Source organism: Canis aureus, chromosome 10 (genome assembly GCF_053574225.1).
Source record: "Canis aureus isolate CA01 chromosome 10, VMU_Caureus_v.1.0, whole genome shotgun sequence".
NCBI classification, from domain to species: Eukaryota; Metazoa; Chordata; class Mammalia; order Carnivora; family Canidae; genus Canis; species Canis aureus.
This window is the reverse complement of record NC_135620.1, coordinates 10,516,728-10,536,029: the sequence shown is the minus strand read 5'-3', so window position 1 is coordinate 10,536,029 and position 19,302 is coordinate 10,516,728. Positions and strand designations below refer to the sequence as shown.

The 19,302-nt window shown below is 35.9% G+C and overlaps 1 protein-coding gene across 9 annotated transcripts in view; it reads right to left on the bottom strand.

Annotated features, from left to right (window-relative positions):
* LOC144321967 (uncharacterized) overlaps nucleotides 1-19,302 on the bottom strand; it is a 381,290-nt gene that overhangs the window by 27,312 nt on the left and 334,676 nt on the right. For 6 of the 9 annotated variants that reach the window (XR_013387513.1, XR_013387511.1, XR_013387510.1 and 3 more), the window contains exon 6: nucleotides 7,734-9,148. The exons of the other annotated variants lie outside the window; for them this stretch is intronic. Coding sequence is in view for 2 of the 6 variants with exons in the window: in XM_077911342.1 (XP_077767468.1) it covers nucleotides 9,138-9,148 (11 nt within the window). In the remaining 4 variants the exon portion in view is untranslated. Of the gene's footprint in view, nucleotides 1-7,733; nucleotides 9,149-19,302 lie in introns of those variants that run through there. 9 annotated transcript variants of the gene reach the window in all.

Genomic DNA, 19,302 nt, shown 5'->3' with positions numbered 1-19,302 from the left:
CCTCATCTCTTATGGGAATCCAAGTCTCTTCTTCTTGTATCCTCAATAGGAACTGAATACAAACAGTTTTCATGGGACGACTGGGTGGCTCAGTGGTTTAGGGCCGCCTTCAGCAGCTTGTTTTTCTCTGTTCAGGTCACTTTCTAATTTTTTGAGAATAGCTGATACACAGTGTTGCATTAGTTTTAGGTGTACAAAATAGTGGTTCAACTTCTCTATATCTTATGTCATGCTCAACAGACAATAATAAAAGTAAATGTGATGCTTAAAGGCAAAAAAAGATAATTAACATTTCTATCAAAGGGCCATAGTGGGTGACTTGGCAAAATTTGCAGAAAGTAGTACATCTTTGTTGTTGATCTTTTTGTAGGCTACCCAGATCAGCTCTTAGAACTGGGAAATTTATCTCTCCAAAGATGGAAATGGTTTTTGATTAACAGTTCTCAGTTTTGAACCTCTATAGAAAGCTAACTCAGCTAAAGAGATCCTACCCCATGGTCAGAATCTTCTTCATAGATGGCCTATATTTAATAACTTTTTGATATGGCAGCCTAAAGACCCAGGTCCCAAACACAGATCCTGCCAACTGAGATGGGTCGTCACTGCAGGGCTAACTAAGGCTTGGCTGGGACTGGGTTGCTGTCCAGCTTCATTCTCTGCAGAATCCTGTATCTTTTTTCTCCCTTCCTTTGATCTTGATTCCAAAATACTCCCCAGTAAACTTTCTCAAAGGCAATCAACCCCTCAAGTCACCTTTCCTGGAAACCCAACCTTGACATTTTCCAACCTTGTCCTCCTACCTGCCATTATGAACATATCAGTTAGTTACAAGACTAGTCTCTTCTTGACCTTTCCATTTTTCCTTTGGCAACACATCCATGCCTATAGGTGAGGGTAAAGAATGAAAATTTAATGTAAAAATATTTGTTCAAAAGTGTTGGAGTTGTCTGTGACAGGCTAACTTTCTCCTGACTATTCTGATCTAAAAACTCTAGATAAAATTTCAAGTAAGTGAATTTGGTTGCAATGAATTAGTTTTTCTTCTGCCACCTATTTTGTGGATCCTTGTGTCTGTTACTTTATGAGTGTCATCACAAAAATTAAATGAGGGTTTTATGAGTTATCTGTCCTGTATAAAATTTGCAATAAAAGCTGTGAGGAAGACAGTATAAGAAAGGGAAGGAATACCAACACTGGAATTTTATGTTTCAGAGCAATCTAGTACAGGGTCAGTTTTATTTGGTTGTCAGTGGTCTTGCAATCTTTTGTGTTGCTTTAATTTGGGTGATATCCTACCTTAGTGTAAAAGTTCAATCCTGTTAAAAGGTATGCTTTTAACTTTTGCAATGATATATTTTTCAATATTCCTTATTATCACTTTTTATTCTACCTGTAATTATATAAATATTATTACCTCACCTAAATACTTTTCTCATTCCCGTCTGCAATACTAGAAGGCAAATAAAGGAATTACATAGGAGGTATTTAGTCAGGAAATATTATCCTGGAAAATTATCCCTATGAAGATATATATTTTGAAGATTTTATTTATTTATTTATTTATTTGAGAGAGAGTGTGTGAATACAAGAGAGACCCCAAGCATGAGCAAGGACAGAGGCAGAGGGTGACCGAGAAGCAGACTCCCTGATGAGCAAGGGTTTGATCCCAGGACCCTGAGAATCATGACCTGAACTGAAGGCAGACATTAACTGGCTGAGCCATTCAGGTGGCTCAAAAAAAAAAAAAGATATTTTTTTCACATATGATGAATTATACACTTTAATGTCCCTCCCTCAGCAGTTTGAACTCTCATCATATAAAATTATTCTTTTTTTGCCTTAGCACACTACAGAAAGAATAGACAACTACCTGATCCAGATAGACTTCATTGATATAATAAAATTGGTAATAGCCATAAGCATTGCTTATATCCAGGCAATGACTATCCCATGAGAAGGACTATAACGTTGTGATCTTCTCCAGCATGCCAGCATGTCTCCAATGTTGATGTGCAGATGGGATAATTTGAAATTACTTGGAGCCTCAGTTGAACCCTTAGGAAGCTTATCATCTAAAGTCTTATGCCTTTTCACTTCTTGCATCTGATTTCTTGATGTACTGCAGAAGCCAAGTGAAAGCATTTTTCAGATGTCATCCACATTAAAACATGAGAACACCGAATACAAAACTAGGATTTCTGGTGTTTCTTTTTTCTATTTGGAAGGCAAATGGATCTGCCAAATGTCTATGAGACAGATTGTTGGGTATAAGATTGTTGAGCAGATTGTTTCTCCATGCATGCATAGTCCTTCAAATGCACCAAACTGAGAGTTTGCAAAACACACTAGGGTAATACATTAAAAACCAGTGCTACATAAACAGATTGCTTAGTTGTTCATCTATCTTTTATTCTGTATTTTTTAAAGGATTTGCAACCTCAAATCAGTGATGTTTCCATCCATGGCTCTGGACATCATTTTTCAGGTGCTAGAAACTCTGAGATAAAAAATATACTGTCCAGGGGCACCTGGGTGGCTCAGTGGTTGAGTGTCTGCCTTCCGCTCAGGGCATGATCCCAGTGTCCTGGAATCAAGTCCCACATCAGGCTTCCCACAGGGATCCTGTGTTTCCCTCTGTCTATGTCTCTGCCTCTCTCTGTGTGTCTCTCATGAATAAATACATAAAATCTTAAAATATATATATATACTGTCCTTAAGGACTGAGTTTAATGCAACTGAAAGTCAGAACTCAAGAATTAATAAGGCAGCTCTGAGAGTTCTAGGTCCTAGAAGGGAGTTGTTTTCATTGATACTGTGGCTCCCACATTCTCCATGTTTGACCTGAGATGGGGTGATGTGAGCTGTAAGACAAAGATGGGGGAAAGTGAGCACAATTGTTCTTTGGGAGAATAGTGCATTTTTCATTTCCCCTTCCCTTTGAAGTAGAAGCACCATTTGAAAGCCAGTGCTGTTGATCTCAGTACCCTCAGTCCATGGTGCTCCTTCTGAGAAAATATTTTCCTTGTTAGTTCTTACTGGATATATAATGAGGAGATGATGCTTTGGAGAGGACAACCAAGATTGTTGGTTATTACTTAGCTATTAGAGGATATTAGAGAATGAACTTATAATGACAGCTGATGTTTGTGGAGAAATTTAGAAACTAAGAAATTTATAGATTGGAGACTGTCCTCAACTTGAAACAACTTCTTTCCTGGGAATATGCTATGGTTATTTTGGGGTTTGTTTGCCTTTTAAAAAGAATATCTAATCTGAACAAGTGGTAGGAACTGTCTCTTTAAAAGATTTTTTCTATTAAAAAACAGGAGGTCAAACAAGCAGGCTAACTCATCCCTCAGAGTTCTGTTGTTTACCCTCTCCAAATTTATTTCTTAGATAGTGAAAATAAAATCCTACAAGGTTGCTAGATACTTCCTAAAATTGTAGATTTTTTTGAATACTTCTTTACTGAGGTTAAAATGTATTAATCTGGAGCACCTGGGTGGTTCTGTCGATTACCCATCCTACTCTTGATTTCGACTCAGGTCATGATCTCAGGGATCGTGGGATCGAGCCCTGTATCAGGCTCTGTGCAGAATCTGCTTGTCCTTCTCCCCCAACCCTGTCCCCTCTCAAATAAATACATACATACATACATACATACTAATTTAAAAATCTTTTACAAATGTATTAGTCTAACGTGATAAACCTGATATTATGTGAAATATAATTATAAAATTACCATAACCTTGCTTCAATAGTGATTTCTGTGGATTCTGCAATTTAGGCCCAGTTCTAAATTTTCTTTTGCACTTAGCCAATAATACATAATTTTCTCTTCTAGACACTGTTGAGGAGCGCACAGGTTTGCACATTTCCAATTTGCTTATTCATTATCCTAGTGCCACAGTGTAATTGGATCTGCAATTACTAATACAGATCTCATCATGCATTTTCCCATCCTTAGAAATTTAGGGATTGAAATTCTGAGAAACATTTGAATCATACTCTCTTGATGTTTCCCTTATTCAAAGGAAAATTTACACTCAAGTGCTATAGGACTCTTTTATCAGTATTGATGCTATATTGATTGTATAAAATACAGGAGGTGCCCTGCATTAGGATGAAGGAATAGTAGCCATGTGTAGTGAATAATGTAGACAGATGGAGAGATAGGAAGATGTATAGATGGGAAAGCAGAAAGATACACACATCCATTATGGTTCTCCAGAAAACCAAGAAGTCCTATTTTGCATGGGTAATATGGAAATTATCTCCAGTGATATTTATGAATGTCATTGTCTCATATGTGTAATATACTACACAAAAGTAAAATAATGCCGGGAAGTTCTTCAACTTTTTTCAAGCTAACCGAAAAAGCAAATAAATTTTAAAAACACTCTTCATGAGCATGCAATTTATAATTTTGCCCCCAAAGTTATCTTCCTCTGAATCTTTTTCTCATTGAACCCATATTGTATTTGTTCTCTCTCTCCCTCCCTCACCTTCTCCCCCATTTCCTCTCCTTCTCTGTATACAAAATGTCTCTGTGTGTGCATGCACACGTGTAACTTTAAAAAAAATTAAAATCCAGGTGTGTGCTTACTGTGGGGTCTGCCATCAGTGGGGTCTGCCATCAGTTCTATTTCACTGGTTTGCTAACTTGTTAGCCAGCTGAGTACACAAACCTCAGCTTGATTGTGCACATAGTTGCCACTATATAAAATCATCTTTGAGTCTTCTTCCAAATTTTTACCCTAAATAAGACTCCTATTATAAAGAGGAACTCATTACAATAGTCCCTTCTTATCTGCAGGGAATATGTTCCAAGACCTCTAGTTCCCTGTGGATGCCTGAAACCTGTATAGCACCAAACTATGTATACTGTGTTTTTTTTCTAAACATGCATACTTAGAATAAAGTTTAATTTACAAATTAGGCACAGTAAGAGATTAACAACAGTAACTAATAATAAAGTAGAACAGTCATAAGAGTATACCACAGTAAAAATTGTGTGAATGTGGTCTCCACTTACCTTACTCTCAAAATATCTTTTTTTTTTTAAGACTTAGTTTACTAAATCTTAGTTTACTTATTTTAGAGAGAGAGTGAGAGAGCATGAGGGCTGGAGGAAGAAGCAGAGAGAAACACAAGAAGACAATGCACTGAGTGTGGAGCCTGATGGAGGGCTCCATCTCAGGACCCTGAGATCAGACCTAAGCTCAACTGACTGTGCCACACAGGCACCACTTAAAATATCTTAATGTACTGCACTCGCCCTTCTTATGTTGATATCAGATAACACAGTGCCTCCGTGATGAAATGAAATGAGGTGACTGATGAAGGCCCTAGGACATAGTGCTACTGACTTTTTGATGAAGGTCAGAAGCAGGATCAACTGCTTTGAAACTGCTGTTAACTGTGAAAAATGGAAAGTATGGAAAACAAAACCATTCATTAGGGTGGCCTAATGTATTCGCAAAGAGTTCTGCCCCATAGTCAGATTTGGGCAATATTAAAATTCTTTATATTAAATCAAAACCCATGACCATATATTTCCTGCCCATTTATCCTATTTGAAACCATTGCAGTAATTCTAGTTAACAGAGTGCTATGGTTTGAATGTATGGGCATGTGACCCACTCCCTTCCAAATTAATATATTGAAAACCTAATGCCCCAAGGTTTTGAGACTTTTGGGATGTGATTAGGTCATGAGAACCCTTATGTATGAGATTAGTGCCTTTGTAAAAGAGGCTCCAGAGAGGAAGCTCCTGCCTTCTGCTACGTGAAGATATAAGAAGTCTGCCACTTAGGATGCTAGGCCTCCCGCAACCATGCCAGCATCTTGACCTTGGACTTCTAGCCTCTGGTACTGTGGGAAATAAATTTCTGTTATTTATAAGCTACTATTCACGGTATTGTGTATAGCAGCCTGATGGAGTGTGACCCTGAGGGACAAGTTTCCTATGTTCCCTCCTCTAGTCCTTCCCTGTTGGTTTGCTGGTAAGTTCCTATCACCCAAATGTCATACTAGAAGCACTCTGTTCTAACTTCATCTACAGCGCTCTATGTCAGGTAGCTTACCTCCCAGAACACAGACTACCTCTAGCTCCATTTCATTTCATTATTTTCTGGCAGTTGCATTGTCTGAGTGGAGGAAGAAACATCTTCCACAATGATTACTATGTTTCCACAAGGAATACTTCCTTCTACCATTATTTTTTTCATATTTTCTACACTTTTATACAGGTTTCTCTCAGAAAGTTTATTTTTTAATAGTCGTAGCCCCTAAAGTTCTGATATTATTGTTTTGTCCTGTAGAAATTATCCTACATGAATTCCACATCACATGATTCCTGTTTTCTTTATGTCACATCTGACTGATGTCCCCCCCCCATTGATTTCTTATATTTATTGTATAAGAGTTTCTTTTAACTTAGCCATGTTTTCTTCTTCTGTACTATTTACAGAGAGAGACAGAGACACAGGCAGAGGGAGAAGTAGGCTCCCTATGGGGAGCCCGATGTGGGACTCGATCCCAGGACCCCGGGATCAGGACCTGAGCTGAAGGCAGATGCTCAACCACTGAGTCACCCAGATGCCCCTTCTGTACTATTAGTACAACTTGTTTCTAATTTTTACTTCTTACCCAAGAAATTACAATATGAAAATTTAATTGTATCACCTTCAGTCCCTTGTGACTTATGTTGTTGGAATACTTGTTAATTCTACTTTTAGAAATTGGACTCCTATATTATTATGTTTTTAAGTAGTCAATATTTAATTATATATCTTACCATTTTCCTACTTACTTGGTACCTATTCTTGCTGTCCCTTCAATCTTCGAGCTGGGGTGGAAATGCAGCCTTCAGAAATCCTCTAGCTATGTTTATATTTTGTTTTCTGAAAATAGTTTTATCTTGGCCATACTCTTGAAACACATCTTCTCCAGGAATTAATTTATTGAGTGGTAATTAACTTATTTCAGCACAGAAGGAAAAAGCATTTCTCTGTCTTCCACTTCGAGCTGTCACTCTTGGGAAGTGCTTCTCAATCTGAACGTTGTTTTGAAGATAGTCTGTCTACTTCTAAGATGATCATTTTGTCTTTTATGGTTTGAAGTTGTACGGTGAAGTGTCTGGATATAAATTTCCTTGCATCTATCATGCTTGAGCTTCCTGTTGTCTTAGTCTATTTGGGCACCTCTATCAGAAGTACCATAAACTAGATGACTTATAAGCAACACTTATTTCTCAGAGTACTTTTCTGTGAAATTTCACAAGGTGGAAGGGACAAGGGAACTTTCTCATGCCTCAATTATAACTCACTAATTCCATTCAGAGGGCTCCACGTTCACGACTTAATCGCCTCCCTGTGACTCCAACCTCTCAATACTATCACCTTGGGGGTTAGGTTTCAACATATGAATTTTGAGGAACACAAACATTGAGACCATAGCAATTTTTTTGATTCTGGATGGGTGGGTGGAGATCTTTGATCAGTTCTGAAAAATTCTCAGCTAAGATCTCTTCTGCTATGGTTTTTCCTAGGCATTCTGTGATCTCCTTCTATAACATTGATAAGACACATATTTGATGCATTTTATATCCATATCTTTACATTTTCCTCATATTTTGCATCTTTCATCATTCTTTATTCTTTTTTTCTAATTGTTCAAACCTAACATAATATAAAAATTGTTCACTGACATAATCAAAATGGGCAATTGAAGAGTTTTTAAAAATATATTTTTTATTTCTAGTATAGTTAACAGAGTATTGTATTAGTTTTCAGGTGTATAATGTAGTGATTTTTGCATTTCTATACATTATTCACTGCTCATCATGATAAGTATACTCTTAATCTTATGACCTGTTTCACTTCTACCCCCACCTATTTCTCCTCTAGTAACCATCAGTTCTCTATATTTGAGTCTGTTTTCTGGGTTGTCTCACTTTTTCTTTGTTCATTTGTTTTGTTTCTTAAATTCACACATGAGTAAAATCAAATGGTATTTGCCTTTTTCTGACTTATTTCACTTAGCATTATATTGTCTAGATCCATCTATATTGTTGCAAATGGCAAGATTTTATCTTTATGTCTAAGTAATATTCCATTGCATATGTATGTGTACATGCCACCTTTTCTTTATTCATTCTTCTACTGATGCATACTTGGCTTGTTTCCATATTTTGGCTATTGTAAGTAATGCTACAATAGATAGAGGTGTACGTATAACTTTTTGAATTAGTGTTTTCATAATCTTCAAGTAAATACCCATTGGTGGAATCAGTGTATTATATGGTAATTCCCTTTTTTTTTTAAGTTTTATTCAAATTCCAGTTAGTTAACATAGAGTATAGTATTAGTTTCAGGTATGATTCAACACTTGCAGACAACACTTAGTGCTTGTCACAACACATGTACTCCTTAATCTACATCATATGTTTAACACATCCCCACCCACCTCCCTTCTGGCCACCATCAGTTTGTTGTTTTTGGTTAAAAGTCTGTTTCTTGGTTTTCCTCTCTCTCTTTTTTTTCCCCTTTGTTCATTTGTTTTATTTCTTAAATTCCAAATATGAGTGAAATCATTTGGTTTTTGTCTTTCTCTAACTATTTCACTTAGCATAATGCTCTTCTAGCTCCATCCATGTCATTGCAAATGGCAAGATTTCATTCTTCTAATGGTTGAGTAATATTCCATTGTATATATACATACCACATCTTCTTTATCCATTCATCTGTTAATGGACATGTGGGCTGTTTCCATAATTTAGCTATTTTGAATAATGCTGCCATAGACATTACACTGCATGTATCATTTTAAATTAGTATTATTGTATTCTTTGGGCAAATACCAAGTAGTGCAATTGCTTGATTGCAGAGTAGTTCTATCTTTAATTTTTTGAGGAAACCCCATACTGTTTTCCACAATGGCTGTACCAGTTTGCATTCCTCCAACAGTGCACAAGGGAAGGGTTCTTTTTTCTCCACATCTTCACTAACACTTGTTGATTCTAGTGTTTTTCATTTTAGCCATTCTGGCAGGTATAGGGTGATTTTCATTTGTATTTCCCTGATCAGGATGTTGAGCATCTTTTCATGTGTCTGTTGGACAGCAGTAAGTCTTCTTTAAGAAATGTCTGTTCAAGAAAAAAGAAAAGAAATATCTGTTCATGTCCTCTGCTCATTTTCTAATTGTATTATTTGGGTTTTTTGATGTTGAGTTATATAAATTCTTTATATATTTTGGATACTAACCCTTTACTGTATATGTGGTTTGCAAATATCTCATCCCATTTAGTAGGTTGTCCTATAGTTTTGTTTATTGTTTCTCTGTGAAGAAGCTTTTTATTTTGCTCATGAGTTGTGTTTGTTTTATTTCATTGTTCTTTTGCTTTTGTTTCCCTTGCCTTAAGAGAAATACTTGAAAAATGTTACTATGGCCCATGGGGGGAGAAACTACTACCTGTGTTCTCTTCTAGGATTTTTATGGACTTAAGTTTTTAATCAATTTTGAATTAGTTTTTATGTTAGTCTAAGAAAGTGGTCTGGGTTTCCCAACATCCTTTGTTGAAGAGACTTTACCATTGCATATTCTTGCCACCTTTGTTGTAGATTAATTGACCCTATAACTGTGGGTCTACTTCTAAACTCTGTTCTATTCCATGGATCTATGTGTCTGTTTTTGTGCCAGTGCCATATTGCTTTGATTACTATAGCTTTGTAGTATATCTTGAAAGCTGGGATTGTGACACCTTCAGTTTGGTTCTTTTTCAAAATTGCCTTAGCTATTTGGTTATTTTGTAGTTCCATACAAATTTTAGGATTGTTTGTTCTAGTTCTATGAAAAATGCTATTATTTTTATAAGGATTACATTAAATCTATACATAGCTTTGATAGTATTAAAATTTTAACAGTTTTGGTTCTCCCAATCCATGAACATGGAATATGTTCCCATTTGTTTGCATCATCTTCAATTTCTTGTATTTTTTTAAAGATTATTTATTTATTTATTCATGAGAGACACACAGAGAGAGAGAGATAGGGAGAGACAGAGACAGAGACAGAGACACAGATAGAGGGAGAAGCAGGCTCCATGCAGGGAGCCTGATGCGGGACTCGATCCCGGGACTCCAGGATCACACCCTGGGCCGAAGGCAGGTGCTAAACTGCTGAGCCACCCAGGGATCCCCTTCAATTTCTTTTAATATTTTATAGTTTTCAGAGAACAGACTTTGGTTTTCTTTAAGTTTATTCTTAGATATTTTATTGTTTTTGGTGCAATGGTAAATGGAATTATTGTCTTAATTTCTCTTTCTCCTGCTTCACTATTAGTGTATAGAAATACAGTAGATTTCTGTATATTAATTTTGTATCTTGTGATTTTTACTGAACTCATTTATGAGTTCTGGTAGTTTCTTTGGTGGCATCTTTGGGGTGCAAACCCCCATAGGGTTTTATATGTATAGTAACATGTCATCCACAAATAGTGAAGTGTTTGCTTCTTCCTTACCAATATAGATGTTTCTATTTCTTTTTGTTGTCTGATTGCTATAGCTAGGACTTCCAGTACTATGTTGAATAAAAATAGAGTGGTCATTGTAGTCTTGTTCCTGATATTACAGGAAAAACTCTCAGTTTTTGTACCACTGAGTATTAGATTAACTGAGGGTGTGTTTGTTTTTTTTTTAATATATAGCCTTTATTATGATGAGATACGTTCCCGCTCCACCTACTTTGTTGAGCATTTCTATCATGAATGGATGTTGTACTTTGTCAAATGTTTTTCTTCATCTATTGAAATAATTGCTTTTTATCCTTTTATGTTGATGTAATGTATCACATTGATTGACTTGCAAATATAGAACCACCCTTGCATCTCAGAAGAAATCCCACTTCATCATGGTGAATGACTTTTTAAATGCATGATTGGATTTGTTTTGCCAATAATTTGATGAGGATTTTTGCATCTAAGTTTATCAGAGATAATGGTCTGTAGTTCTGTTTTTGTAGTCTCTACCTGGTTTTGGTATAAGGGTAATGCTGTTTTTATAGAACGAATTTGAAGTTTTTCTTCTATTTTTTTTTTTTTTTGGAATAGTTTGGGAAGAATAGGTATTAACCCTTCTTTAAATGTTTCATAAAATTCATCTGTGGTACCATCTGGTTCTGGACTTTTGTTTGAAGAAATTTTCTTTTTCTTTCTTTCTTTCTTTCTTTCTTTCTTTCTTTCTTTCTTTCTCTCTCTCTCTCTCTCTCTCTCTCTCCCTCTCTCTCTTTCTCTTTCTTTCTTTTTCTTTCTTCTCTTTCTTTCTTTCTTTCTTTCTTCTTTCTTTCTCTTTCTTTCTTTTTTTTTTTGGAAGAGTTTTAATGAAAGGGCTATTGATATAGGTACAAACAGAGTTAAGGAAAATCAATAAAAGATGATGACACGCCCCTGCATAGCAGCAGCAAGAAACACCTACCACCTCTAGACCTGAAGGAGCAAGTGGAGGGAGTTATAAAAATCTAGCAAGACCTATCGCTATTAGGAGGGGGTGCCATGGTCCAGTTGGAAAAGAGCCAGGGGACTAAATCCAAACTTCCCTCTTCCACCACTTATAATCTCCTACTGCTCTCTAATTAATTCCTAATAGCAAAATCCAACAGGGAGACATGGGTGCAATAAAGCCTGGGATATGGGGTAGGAAGGAGAGGAATGATACATTTAAGGGAGGGGAAAGGAGAATATCCTGCTCATGTGTATGCTTTAATGAAAGGCTTCCACTAAAACTAAATCAAATTTATTAACCTGTTAACATGTTTACAATAAATATGCAAACCCATTACATTAATAAAGAAGAAATAATCCCTAATTTTCTAAGTATTACTTTATGATATTTCTAGACCACCAACAAAATTTTGTCATAAGCCTGGACTCCAAAGTGACTTAAAACATTTTCTTGTTTTCTTCTGTGGGTCTGTAAGTTTGAGCTCTCATAAAACTTTATATTATTATGACCAAGGACAAAATCTAGGCAGAATATTTCACAGTAAATATTCATAAATAAAAGACTTTATATGATTTATATGTAAATATAATTTGTTTTATTTTTTATTAGAAGTATAATATTACAGCATGAAGAAGAGAACTAGCATCCAAGAATATTAAATTACGTAGTTCTGTTTCTGAAGTATGACAGAAGATAGTAAAATTAAACTCATTGAGACATCTTATTAAAAAACATACATAAAACAATCGGCATAACTTTCCACCCTATCTATAGCACTGAAATTAATGGAGTAAGGAAACCAAGTGAGAATTAACAACAAGATGATAGAATTTGGATTTCTCTAGACAATAGGGATTTCATTTCTTCAACACTGAGATAGCACTTGATTCTGAAACTTGTCATTGTATTTTAAATTTGTAATTTCTATGCTCTTCCCATAAATTAAAGAAAAAATAAAAATTATCCTTCACTGCCATGTTAATATTGCTTGCACTTAATTCAACTTACTACAACTTAGAACTTCTCCACCTCCACAATGTAAACAACATAAACACCCTCTGGTTTAACATATACAACCCTGAATCCTGTGTTTTAAATTCTCAATGTCTTTTGAAATCTGTGGAAATGAAATTTTGAGTATCATTGCTTAGTATCACAATCTTTAAAATAGCATTGCAGGGATCCCTGGGTGGCGCAGCGGTTTGGCGCCTGCCTTTGGCCCAGGGCGCGATCCTGGAGACCCGGGATCGAATCCCACGTCGGGCTCCTGGTGCATGGAGCCTGCTTCTCCCTCTGCCTATGTCTCTGCCTCTCTCTCTCTCTCTCTGTGACTATCATAAATAAATAAGAATTAAAAAATAAAATCTTAAAAAAAATAAATAAAAAAATAAAATAAAATAGCATTGCACTATGACTTGTTTAAACTTGCCTTGGGAACTCTGTTTTTTCATTTCCCCCCTCATATCCAGAACATGTTGTTAAAAATGCTGTGGTCACCTCTGGATTTTGATTTAAAGATACCCTAAGGTCAAAATCCCTCTGGACTTTCTCAGCCAGGTTTTGTGACCATACTTAGAATTTCTGCCACCAATATCATTGTGACCTTGGAAGATAGCTCATAAAACTTCAAGCAACAATATAAATATTATAGCATTAAAAAGAGCATCATAATTAACAGAAACAGTTTTGAAAAGACCCCAAAATAATGGAATATAGGGTATAGAGGTATATGTGAGATGCCTTATGGGCACTGTTCTTGATGATGGGCTATTTTTGTTCCTAAACTAGACTCTAAATGAGGATCCTCAGGAAGTTATATTTGAATTGAAATAGAAGAGAGAATTTAAAAAGTTAGATGCTTGGTTATTTGTATAATATATTTTCTTATTTCACATAATTTGTTCCAGAATTGTTCAAGTTAGAAGAGAAACATCAACTTAGTTACCAGAACCATTTACAGGAAGCAGTTCATCTCTCTGTAGTTGTTTTGCTATTAAAGACACATGATTTTTAGTGAAGACTAATTAGTCCGTATACCAATTTAAAACAACAGTTAGCAATACCATTTACTAGCCAATGAGATGTTTGCAAACATACTCTCCCTTTAGAAGATAATTTTAGAGAGACTTGGTGACAAGTGCATTCGTGCACATCCTCTGTTGATTATGGTCACTGATGGCGAAGGCAGTGACATTTTATAACCATTTTTTAAATTTACATAAAAAGGAAAACAAAAATGTCCTATTTCTTCATAAAAATGAGTATATATTAAAACTAAGCTAAAGTGTTTTTTAGTTACCCATTGTAATGTGTCAGTGCTTTCAAATTAGGGGTGTCCAAAACAAAAGGCCAAATTTCATTAAATCAGAGATGCCCCTCTTTTTGTTTCTTCCTTGCTTGTTTTCTTCTCTTTGTTTCTGTAATTAGAGCCAGCTTATAATCAATATAAACTTGTCTCTCTACCCTTTCTCCCTTACAGGACTGAATATATTGTGTGCCTTAAAAGGAAAGTAAAGGTAAAACTAAGGATATACAACACATGATTTGTAATAATAAAATCTTTACACAAAGAAAAAAAGTTTTGAAACTGAAAGTCTTGGATAGAATATTTCAAAGCCCCTGAACCTACTAGGTAAACTGACATAACTACACATCACACAGGAAATTGAAGACATATTTTGTTTTTCAGACATGCTGAAATAAAGTAACATAAAGTGATTGCCACATATAATTTTTCAGTATTTTTATTTTTAGTAATTTTGTTCAGCATCAATTTAAAGAACATTTTTTTCTACAGTGGTAATAACAGATCTGCACTATGAAATTGACAGTAAATTATGAATATGATACAACTTCATTTATTATAATACACAACTATGTAAATAACCTGAAAGCTACATAATTTGAAGGAACACAAGGTGTGAAAACTTGCTTAAAAATTAAGATTATAAATATAAAATGTAATAATAGAATGGTGATGAGTGTTAAAGAAATTGTGGATATAATCATATCTCAGAAGTGTTCTTAAAATGGTGCATACCCCATAAAGACATTTCTATAAAACACATAACCAGTTACACAAAGACCCAGTAGAATACCAAAACATGATGTATATATATTAATTTTTAAATGAGATATAATGGACATAAAATATTACATTCGTTTCAGGTATACAACATAATTATTTATATATATTAAAAAACAGTAAGTCTAGTTAACATTCTTTACCTTACGTAATTACAAAATCTATTTTCTTACATTCAGAACTTTTAAGATATCTCTTAGAAATATTCAACTATGCAGTACAGAATTGATAACTATAATCACTATGCTATATATTATATACCCATTACTTACTTATTTTATAATTGGAAGTTTGTATCTTTTAAATCCCTTCACTCAGATCACCCACCACTCAGCCTTTGTCTTGAGCACCACCCATCTGTTTTTTTTTTTTTGTATCTAAACTTAAGGTTTTTGTTGGTTTCCTTGTTTGTTTGTTTTTAGGTTCCACACACAAATGAGATCAAACACTTTTGTCTTTGTCTGATGTATTTCACTTAGCATAATGCCTTCAAGGTCCATTCAGATTGTTGGAAATGGCAAGATTTTATTATTTTCTCTTAGGAATGAATAGTAAGTATTCCACTGTAAATAAATACCACAATTTCTTTACACATTGATCCATCAGTGCATATATATAGATTGTTTCCATATATAGGTGATTGCAAAAAGTGCTCTAGTGAGCATAGGGAACATATAACTTCTCAGGTTTGTGTTTTTGTTATCTTCAGATAAATACCCAGATGTGGCATTACTGGATTACACTCTATTTTTAATTTTTTGAGGAATCTTTGTACTGTTTTTCATAGTGGCCACATACATCTATATTCCAGCCCAGAATACATATCTTTTTTCCACATCATCAGTGTTTTGTAGTTTTCAGTATATAGGTCTTTTACCTCTTTGGTTAAATGTACTCCTAGGCATTATTTTTGATGCACTTATAAATCAGATTATTAATTTCTCTTTCTGAATATCATTATTCATTTGTAAAAACTAGTTTTTGTATATTGATTTTGTATCCTGCAACTTGACTGAATTCATATATGAAATCTAATAATTTTAGTGGAGTCTTTAGGGTTTTCTATACAATACCATTTCATATTCAAATAGTGACAGTTTTACTTTTACTTTCCAATTTTTAAAAAGATTTTATTAATTTATTAGAAAGAGAGGGAGCATAAGCAGGGAGAGGGGAAGAAGGAGAAGGACAATCCGAGTGCCCACTGAGTTGGGAGCTCGATGCAGGGCTCAATCCCAGGACCCTGAGATCATGACCTGAGATGAATCAGATGCTTAACCTCTGGAGCCACCCAGGTGTCCCTCTTCCTTTCCAGTTTGAATGACTTTCATTCCTTTTTCTTGCTTGATTATTTTGACTAGATTTCCAATACTATGTTGAATAAAAGTGATGAGAGTGAGCATTCTTGTCTTGTTCCTGATCATAGAAGGAAAGCTTTTGGCTTTTCACCTTTCAGTATAATTGTGTGTGTGTGTGTGTGTGTGTGTGTGTGTGTGTGTGTAAGGGGGCTTGGCATATATATGAGCCATGCATGATTCATTTATATATACTTAATTGAGAGTGTTTAATAATCTTAAAGGGGTATTGACTTTGGCCAAATGCTTTTACCTGTATCTCTTGAAATGATCCCAAAATACTTGTCTTTCATTTTGTTAATGTGGCATATCACATTAGTTAACAAATGTTTAATCATCTTTCTGTTCCTAGAATAAACCTCACTTGATCATGGTTTATGATCCTTTTAATGATTGTTGAATTCTATTTGCTAATTTTTTGTTGAGGATTTTGCATCTATCTTTACCAGGGATATTTGCCTATAAGGCTCTTTTCTTGTGGTTACCTAGCTGTTTTGGTATCAGGGTAATGCTAGCCTCATAAAATGAGTTTGATAATGTTCCTTGCATTTGTACTTTTTAAAGAGATTAAAAAGGATTGGTACTAATTCTTCTTTACTGTTTGGCAGGCTTCACTATTGAAGCCACCTGGTCCTACACCTTTGTTTTGGGGAGATTTTTAATTACTGATTCTGTCTCTTTACTAGGACTTGATCTGTTTAGATATTTGCATCTCTTGATGGTTCAGTCTTGGTAGTTGTATGTTTCTAGGAATCTATCCTTTCCTTCTAGATTATCAAATTTGTTAGAATTTTGTGGTATAACTCAGTGAAGGACTGTCTCTCTGATTGCTTTCTGTACTGTGCGTATATTCTTTCTGCACTGTGCATATATTCCAATCCTTTTTGGCCTGCAAAATTTCTGCTGCAAAATTTGCTAGTTCTCTTATTGAGGCCTCTTGTGCATAACAGGTTGTTTTACTTTTGCCACTTTTAAGATCCTCTTCTTTCACTTTTGACTTTTTAAATTATAGTGTGTCTTGGTGTATGTGTCTCTTGGTTCTTCTTATTTGGAACCATTGACTTACAGGATCTGGATTCTTTTTCTGGGTTAGGGGATTTTTCAGGCATTATTCTTCAAATAAGTTTTCTACCCTTTCTACTCTCTGTTTCCCTTATGAGACCCCAAATGTAAATACTGGTCTGCTTGATGTTGTCCCATTAGTCTCTTAACCTTTACTCACTTTTTTCCTTTACATTTTCGTTGCTCTGATTAAGGGAGTTCTAGTGTCTTTTTTTCAAGCTCACTTATTATTATCTTTTGTTGTTGTTCTGCTTTGTCTGGCCTGCTCTTGAACCTACGTAGCATATTTTTCAGTTCAGTTACTGTATTCTTCAGCTCTGTGATTTCAGTTTGTATTTTGTTATAATTTCTGTCTCTTTGGGTCTCTTTATGCTCATTATTCTGTGTTCAGTAAGCATCTTTATTATAATTACTTTGCACCCTTTACCAGGTAAATCACTTATCAGAGATTTTTACCTTTTTTCTCTTTTCTAAAATTTGGATCAAATTCTTCTCTTTCTTCTTTTTCTGTTACTCTCTCTGTTTCTTTGTATTAGTTAAGAGTCACCTCCCCTATCTCAAAAGAGTGCCCTTGTGTAGGAAACGAAACATTTGTTCAACCCTACCCTATTTCTTAGTTGTCTCTCCAGCCTTTGCACTTCAAGCACTCTATTTTATTTTCAATGGCTTCCAGTAGTTGAGCCATTTACACACCTGTCAGTGAACCCAAGCGGAGGGGCTTAGCACTTAGATTCAGGCAGGTTCAAAGACACACTTTCAGGTAGCAGCTTTTAAGGTGTACAAATACAGTATTGCAGGACCACAAATGTAAGCCCCAGTGGCCACCAGAGTCATCATGCACAGTAGAAGTGTTCCCTGACAGCACCCACAAAATCAGAGCACCAGGCAGATGGAGAACAGCAGTGGTTCAATGTAAACATGATATCCATCAGCCTCCATACTCTGAGAGCAATTTTGAAGGCTCCTAGATCTGTGCCAAACCAGAGGCCTACCCATCAGGCCAAAGTTCTTAAACCAACAAATAGGCCTCTTTTGCATAAAGACTAGGTGGGTTTGCAGTCTTCTGCCTGTGTAGTGTCCTGTGGTGTTAGTCAGCCAGGGACTGTCTCTCTGATTGCCACAGTCCTGTGGGACCTGGAGACACAAGTTTCTCTGGCCACCAGGGCCAGGTTATCAAGGGGGTGAGGGGGCTCTCCTGGGTGACAGACAGACACAAAATCAGTAGCAGATATGCATAAAAGCCCCCTTTCACTGCCACCTGATGGTGTAACCAGAGGGAGTTTGAAAATACCACCTGCTCTCTGTCATCTCTGGAAAGGATTACAGTCAGCTCTTAGATGTATGTTTAAATAGAAGCCTGCCCTTTGGGCCAAAGCTGTGAAGATAACCTAATAAGCCTCTTTTTGTATAAAGCCTAGGCTGTTGAGACTATTGCCTGTTGCTGTGTCTAGGGGGTTGGTGGTTGTTGAAGAATTCCTTCTCCATTGGGTATAGTTCTATGGGAGCTTGGAGAATAAGCCCTGCTGGCCACTGGAGCCAGGCAATCTGGTGGTGTCCTTTGGGTGGCAGCCACAAAAGACAGGTTGCCAGAGGTGGTTACAAGGTCCCTTACAGGAAACAGCATCAAACTGAAGTGCAAAGATGGGATATACTGTGAAGCAGAGAGAGCAAAGAAGGCACCAGCCTTCTTCCTGGAGAGAATCCTAGTAGCCCTGGACATGTGTGTTAAGTTACATGCCTGACCCTCTGGCTGACATTTGGAGATAAGTAAATAAGCCTTTTCACATAGAGTCTGGGCACCCATCAATTAGCTCCTTTTGCTCTAGTCTTTGGAGCAGGTGAGTCTGAAAGTATGAATCTTTTAAAAATTGTTTCTCATTTTGCTGTAGCCTTGTGGGTCTTGGGGATGTAAGTTCCACTGGTTTTCAAGATTAGATATTTGAGGGCTCATCTGTCAGGAGCAAGTCCTAAAAGTTGAGGTTCTTGATGTGATGATGTTCAACTCTGTTTCTGGGGGAGAAGTTTCAAATTTTGAGTTATCTTCTGATTGTTACTGTATTGGAGGCAGAACTCATAGTGTGATTTTGTCTCAGCCTCTCTTATCTGCTTAGACATTTTTCTTGTTTACCTGGTAAACGTAGGTGTTGCTCAGCTAGTTTTTACATTTGTTTCTGAGGAAACTGTTTCATATGAGCTGTAGATTTAGTGTATCAATGGGAAGAGGGGAGTCCAGGATCTTCTTATGTCATCATCTTGAAACAGAACCTTATCTGATAATTAAATTTGACTCTTACAGAAT